This window comes from Oncorhynchus kisutch, unplaced genomic scaffold (genome assembly GCF_002021735.2).
Source record: "Oncorhynchus kisutch isolate 150728-3 unplaced genomic scaffold, Okis_V2 Okis06b-Okis10b_hom, whole genome shotgun sequence".
Taxonomy (NCBI): Eukaryota; Metazoa; Chordata; class Actinopteri; order Salmoniformes; family Salmonidae; genus Oncorhynchus; species Oncorhynchus kisutch.
The window spans coordinates 20025145-20032247 of NW_022261983.1; the positions used below are offsets into that span (position 1 = coordinate 20025145).

General features: G+C 59.0%; 1 protein-coding gene across 1 annotated transcript in view; it reads right to left on the reverse strand.

Annotated features, from left to right (window-relative positions):
• Positions 1 to 7103, reverse strand: part of traf7 (TNF receptor-associated factor 7) — a gene marked incomplete in the record, with an annotated part of 37631 nt that overhangs the window by 6757 nt on the left and 23771 nt on the right. Inside the window, 3 exon segments of the mRNA XM_031814126.1 lie at positions 2255 to 2323; positions 2326 to 2379; positions 6810 to 6926. Coding sequence (XP_031669986.1) covers positions 2255 to 2323; positions 2326 to 2379; positions 6810 to 6926 — 240 coding nt within the window.

Consider the following 7103-nt stretch of genomic DNA (forward strand, 5'->3'; position numbering starts at 1 on the left):
CCCTCCCTCCCTCTCTCTCGTTTCCTCTCCTCTGTCTCCCTCCCTCTCTCTCGTTTCCTCTCCTCTGTCTCCCTCTCTCTCTCAAGTTTCCTCTCCCTCCCTCCCTCCTCTCTCGTTTCCTCTCTCTGTCTCCCTCCCTCTCGTTTCCTCTCCTCTGTCTCCCTCCCTCTCGTTTCCTCTCCTCTGTCCCCTCTCTCTCTCGTTTCCTCTCCTCTGTCTCCTCTCTCTCTCTCGTTTCTCTCCTGTGTCTCATCTCTCTCTCTCGTTTCTCTCCTCTGTCTCCCTCTCTCTCCTTCTCTCTCGTTTCCTCTCCTCTGTCTCCCTCTTCTCGTTTCCTCTCCTCTGTCTCCTCTCTCTCTCTCTCGTTTCTCTCCCTCCCTCCCCTCTCTCTCGTTTCCTCTCCTCTGTCTCCCTCCCTCTCTCTCGTTTCCTCTCCTCTGTCTCCCTCTCAAGTTTCCTCTCCCTCCCTCCCTCCCTCTCTCTCGTTTCCTCTCCTCTGTCTCCCTCCCTCTCGTTTCCTCTCCTCTGTCTCCCTCCCTCTCGTTTCCTCTCCTCTGTCTCCCTCTCTCTCTCTCGTTTCCTCTCCTCTGTCTCCCTCTCTCTCTCTCGTTTCCTCTCCTGTGTCTCCCTCTCTCTCTCTCGTTTCCTCTCCTCTGTCTCCCTCTCTCTCTCTCTCTCTCTCGTTTCCTCTCCTCTGTCTCCCTCTCTCTCGTTTCCTCTCCTCTGTCTCCCTCTCTCTCTCTCTCGTTTCCTCTCCTCTGTCTCTCTCTCTCTCGTTTCCTCTCCTCTGTCTCCCTCTCTCGTTTCCTCTCTCTGTATCCCTCTCTCTCTCTTCGTTTCCTCTCCTCTGTCTCCCTCTCTTCTCTCTCTCTATCGTTTCCTCTCCTCTGTCTCCCTTCTCTCTCTCTCTCTCGTTTCCTCTCCTCTGTCTCCCTCTCTCTCTCTCTCTCGTTTCCTCTCCTCTGTCTCCCTCTCTCGTTTCCTCTCCTCTCTCTCTCTCTCTCGTTTCCTCTCCTCTGTCTCCCTCTCTCTCTCTCTCTCTCGTTTCCTCTCCTCTGTCTCCCTCTCTTCTCTCTCTCTCGTTTCCTCTCCTCTGTCTCCCTCTCTCTCTCTCTCTCTCGTTTCCTCTCCTCTGTCTCCCTCTCTCTCTCTCGTTTCCTCTCCTCTGTCTCCCTCTCTCTCTCTCTCTCTCTCGTTTCCTCTCCTCTGTCTCCCTCTCTCTCTCTCTCTCTCTCGTTTCCTCTCCTCTGTCTCCCTCTCTCGTTCCTCTCCTCTGTCTCCCTCTCTCTCTCTCTCCGTTTCTCTCCTCTGTCTCCCTCTCTCTCTCTCTCTCGTTTCCTCTCTCTGTCTCCCTCTCTCTCTCTCTCTCGTTTCCTCTCCTCTGTCTCCCTCTCTCTCTCGTTTCCTCTCCTCTGTCTCCCTCTCTCTCTCTCTCGTTTCCTCTCCTCTGTCTCCCTCTCTCTCTCTCTCTCGTTTCCTCTCCTCTGTCTCCCTCTCGTTTCCTCTCCTCTGTCTCCCTCTCTCTCTCTCTCGTTTCCTCTCCTCTGTCTCCCTCTCTCTCGTTTCCACCCCTCTGTCTCTCTCCCAGTCCCCTGAGTCTTCATTAGAGTCTCTCCCTCCACCCAGAACAGTGAGGCAGCAGAGGAGAACAGTCACACCCTGGTCCCTCTCCCAGTCCCCTGGTCCCTCTCCCAGTCCCCTGGTCCCTCTCCCAGTCCCCTGGTCCCTCTCCCAGTCCCCTGGTCCCTCTCGCCCTCTCCCCAGTCCCCTGGTCCCTCTCCCAGTCCCCTGGTCCATCCCCCAGTCCCCTGGTCCCTCTCCCAGTCCCCTGGTCCATCCCCCAGTCCCTGGTCTCTCTCCCCAGTCCCCTGGTCTCTCCCCTGGTCTCTCCCCCAGTCCCCTGGTCTCTCCCCCAGTCCCCTGGTCTCTCCCCCAGTCCCCTGGTCTTCCCCCAGTCCCCTGGTCTCTCCCCCAGTCCCCTGGTCTCTCCCCCAGTCCCCTGGTCTCTCCCCCAGTCCCCTGGTCTCTCCCCCAGTCCCCCTGGTCTCTCCCCCAGTCCCCTGGTCTCTCCCCCAAGTCCCCTGGTCTCTCCCCCAGTCCCCTGGGTCCCTCCCCCTCCACCCAGAACAGTGAGGCAGCAGAGGGAGAAACAGTCACAACGAGTTCCTGTGTTTCTATATTTAGAAAACGGAGCCAAGTACAACACACATCCCCATGCTGTAACTATGATGATACACACTCCCTGTCCTCCTACCTTGATGGTCTGGTATGATCCACTGTAGAGGTGGTTCTGAGAGGCCACCAGAGCACGAACCCCAGTGGTTTCAGTCCTGTTAACTCCTTCTTCAGCTTCAACTCTGTCCCCACTATGTCCCACACCTGGAGGGAGACAAGAGGGGAGGAGGAGGGGAGAGGGGGGAGACAAGAGGGGAGGAGGAGGGGAGAGGGGGGGGAGGGAGGGAGACAAGAGAGGAGGAGGGGGAGAGGGGGGAGGGAGGGAGACAAGAAGGGGAGGAGGAGAGAGGGAGGGAGACAAGAAGGGGAGGAGGAGAGAGGGAGGGAGGGAGACAAGAGGGGAGGAGGAGGGGAGAGGGGGGAGGGAGACAAGAAGGGGAGGAGGAGAGAGGGAGGGAGGGAGGCAAGAGGGGAGGAGGAGGGGAGAGGGGGGAGGGAGGGAGACAAGAGGGGAGGAGGAGGGGAGGAGGGGGGAGGGAGGGGAGACAAGAGGGGAGGAGGAGGGGGAGAGGGAGGAGGGGAGAAGGGAGGGAGGGAGACAAGAAGGGGAGGAGGAGGGGAGAGGGGGGGAGGGAGGGAGACAAGAAGGGGAGGAGGAGGGGAGAGGGGGGAGGGAGGGAGACAAGAGGGGAGGAGGAGGGGAGAGGGAGGAGGGAGAAGGGAGGGAGGGAGACAAGAAGGGGAGGAGGAGGGGAGAGGGGGGAGGGAGACAAGAGGGGAGGAGGAGGGGAGAGGGGGGAGGGAGACAAGAAGGGGAGGAGGAGGGGAGAGGGGGGAGGGAGGGAGACAAGAAGGGGAGGTAGAGGGGAGAGGGGGGGAAGGAGGGAGTCAAGAAGGGGCGGAGGAGGGGAGAGGGGGGAAAGGAGGGGAAACAAGAAGGGGAGGAGGAGGGGAGAGGGGGGGAAGAGGGAGACAAGAGGGGGGAGGAGGGGAGAGGGGGGAGGGAGGGAGACAAGAAGGGGAGGAGGAGGGGAGAGGGGGGAGGGAGGGAGACAAGAAGGGGAGGAGGAGGGAGGAGAGGGAGGGAGACAAGAGGAGAGGAGGAGGGGAGAGGGGAGGGAGGGAGGGAGAGACAAGAAGGGGAGGAGGAGAGGAGAGGGAGGAGGGAGGGAGACAAGAAGGGGAGGAGGAGGGAGGGAGACAAGAAGGGGAGGAGAGAGGAGAGGAGAGGGAGGAGGGAGGGAGGGAGACAAGAAGGGGAGGAGGAGGGGGAGAGGGGGAGGGGAGGGGAGACAAGCAGGGGAGGAGGAGGGGAGAGGGGGGAGGGAGGGAGACAAGAGGGGAGGAGGAGGGGAGAGGGAGGAGGGAGAAGGGGAGGGAGGGAGACAGAAGGGGAGGAGGAGGGGAGAGGGGGGAGGGAGACAAGAGGGGAGGAGGAGGGGGAGAGGGGGGAGGGAGACAAGAAGGGGAGGAGGAGGGGAGAGGGGGGAGGGAGGGAGACAAGATAGGGGAGGTCGAGGGGAGGAGGGAGGGGGAAGGAGGGAGTCAAGAAGGGGAGGAGGAGGGGAGAGGGGGGGAAGGAGGGAAACAAGAAGGGGAGGAGGAGGGGGAGAGGGGGGAAGGAGGGAGACAAGAGGGGGGGAGGAGGGGAGAGGGGGGGAGGGAGGGAGACAAGAAGGGGAGGAGGAGGGGAGAGGGGGGAGGGAGGGAGACAAGAAGGGGAGGAGGAGGGGGAGAGGGAGGGAGACAAGAGGAGAGGAGGAGAGGAGAGGGAGAGGGAGGGAGACAAGAAGGGGAGGAGGAGAGGAGAGGGAGGAGGGGAGGGAGACAAGAAGGGGAGGAGGAGGGAGGGAGACAAGAAGGGGAGGAGGAGAGGAGAGGGAGGAGGGAGGGAGGGAGACAAGAAGGGGAGGAGGAGGGGAGAGGGGGGAGGGAGGGAGACAAGAAGGGGAGGAGGAGAGAGAGGAGGGAGACAAGAGGGGAGAGGGAGGGAGACAAGAGGGGAGAGAGGGAGGGAGGGAGACAAGAGGAGGAGGAGGAGAGGAGGAGGGGAAAGGGGGGAGGACACAGAAGGGGGAGGGAGACAAGAGGGGAGGCGGAGGAGGGGAGAGGGGGGAGACAAGAAGGGGAGGCGGATGAGAGGGAGGGAGGGAGGGAGGGAGACAAGAGGGGAGGAGGAGGGGAGAGGGAGGGGACAAGAGGAGAGGAGGAGAGGAGGAGGGGAAAAGGGGGGAGGACAAGAAGGGGGAGGGAGACAAGAGGGGAGGAGGAGGGGAGAGGGGGGAGGGAGACAAGAGGAGAGGAGGAGGGGGGAGAAAGGGAGGGGGACAAGAAGGGGAGGAGGAGAGAAGAGAGAGAGGGAGGGAGGGAGAGAGGGGAGGGAGGGAGACAAGAGGGGAGGAGGAGGGGAGGGAGGGAGACAAGAGGGGAGGAGGAGGGGAGAGGGAGGGAGGGAGACATGAGGGGAGGAGGGGAGGGGAGGGAGGGCGACAAGAGGGGAGGAGGAGGGGGGAGGAAGGGAGGGGGACAAGAGGGGAGGAGGAGGGGAGGGAGGGAGCGATAAAGGCGAAAGATTAGTTAACAGACACAGATCGCTTTCAATAGTGAGATCATTCCTCCCTCAGTCTGTCCCAGGTCCCTGACAAGGAGCTCTAACACTCACTCACTCACTCAGTGATTCTGTCTGTCCTCTCGTCTCAGTAGAAAAGCCACATCAGAAGATGTTAGTGTGGTGGTAGTGTGATGGTGGTAGTGTGATGGTTTGGGGTCAGCATGGTGGTGGTAGTGTGATGGTTTGGGGTCAGCATGGTGGTGGTAGTGTGATGGTTTGGGGTCCAGCATGGTGGTGGTAGTGTGATGGTTTGGGGTCCAGCATGGTGGTGGTAGTGTGATGGTTTGGGGTCCAGCATGGTGGTGGTAGTGTGATGGTTTGGGGTCCAGCATGGTGGTGGTAGTGTGATGGTTTGGGGTCCAGCATGGTGGTGGGTAGTGTGATGGTTTGGGGTCCAGCATGGTGGTGGTAGTGTGATGGTTTGGGGTCAGCATGGTGGTGGTAGTGTGATGGTTTGGGGTCAGCATGGTGGTGGTAGTGTGATGGTTTGGGGTCCAGCATGGTGGTGGTAGTGTGATGGTTTGGGGTCCAGCATGGTGGTGGTAGTGTGATGGTTTGGGGTCAGCATGGTGGTGGTAGTGTGATGGTTTGGGGTCCAGCATGGTGGTGGTAGTGTGATGGTTTGGGGTCAGCATGGTGGTGGTAGTGTGATGGTTTGGGGTCAGCATGGTGGTGCTGGTGTGATGGTTTGGGGTCAGCATGGTGGTGCTGGTGTGATGGTTTGGGGTCCAGCATGGTGGTGGTAGTGTGATGGTTTGGGGTCCAGCATGGTGGTGGTAGTGTGATGGTTGGGGGTCCAGCATGGTGGTGGTAGTGTGATGGTTTGGGGTCCAGCATGGTGGTGGTGGTAGTGTGATGGTTTGGGGTCCAGCATGGTGGTGGTAGTGTGATGGTTTGGGGTCCAGCATGGTGGTGGTAGTGTGATGGTTTGGGGTCAGCATGGTGGTGGTAGTGTGATGGTTTGGGGTCAGCATGGTGGGTGGTAGTGTGATGGTTTGGGGTCCAGCATGGTGGTGGTAGTGTGATGGTTTGGGGTCCAGCATGGTGGTGGTAGTGTGATGGTTTGGGGTCCAGCATGGTGGTGGTAGTGTGATGGTTTGGGGTCCAGCATGGTGGTGGTAGTGTGATGGTTTGGGGTCAGCATGGTGGTGGTAGTGTGATGGTTTGGGGTCAGCATGGTGGTGCTGGTGTGATGGTTTGGGGTCAGCATGGTGGTGCTGGTGTGATGGTTTGGGGTCAGCATGGTGGTGCTGGTGTGATGGTTTGGGGTCAGCATGGTGGTGGTGGTGTGATGGTTTGGGGTCAGCATGGTGGTGGTGGTAGTGTGATGGTTTGGGGTCAGCATGGTGGTGCTGGTGTGGTTTGGGGTCAGCATGGTGGTGGTGGTAGTGTGACGGTTTGGGGTCAGCATGGTGGTGGTAGTGTGATGGTTTGGGGTCAGCATGGTGGCGGTGGTAGTGTGACGGTTTGGGGTCAGCATGGTGGCGGTGGTAGTGTGACGGTTTGGGGTCCGCATGTGGTGGTGGGTGATGGTTGGGTCAGAATGGTGGTTGGTGTGATGGTTTGGGGTCACGCCACACGATAGTGTGACACGACAGACGACGTAGCAGGACCTGAAATTAACAGTAAATTTCACAATTCCTCCACAGGAAGTGTTTGGATTGGTCAACAGCTACAGGAAGTGTTTGGATTGGTCAACAGCTACAGGAAGTGTTTGGATTGGTCAAAGCTACAGGAAGTGTTTGGATTGGTCAACAGCTACAGAAGTGTTGGATTGGTCAACAGCTACAGGAAGTGTTTGGATTGGTCAACAGCTACAGGAAGTGTTTGGATGGTCAACAGCTACAGAAGTGGTTGGTTTGGTCAACAGCTACAGGAAGGTTTGGATGGTCAACAGTACAGGAAGTGTTTTGGATTGGTCAACAGCTAAGGAAGTGTTTGGATTGGTCAACAACTACAGGAAGTGGAAATTGAAGGAAGCAGCTTCTCGGCCTCTATTTTTAAAAACGGTCTCCGGCTCTACCTTGATGGCCTTGAGGGATCCGCTGAACAGCATGCTGTGGGAGGACACCAGCGTACACACCGGGTTGTCATGGGCACGGATTGTGTTCACCTTCTGCAGGGTCTGGACGTCCCACACCTACATCACACACAGAGAGAGACAGGGGAGAGAGAGACAGGAGACAGAGGAGAGAGAGAGAGAGAGAGGGGAGAGAGAGGGAGAGAACGCACAAGAGGCATGTTGGACAAAAAGCAGACACAGGGCTGATCTAGGTAAAGTACATCATGGTTCTACAGTCAGTCTAGGTGTTGCTGC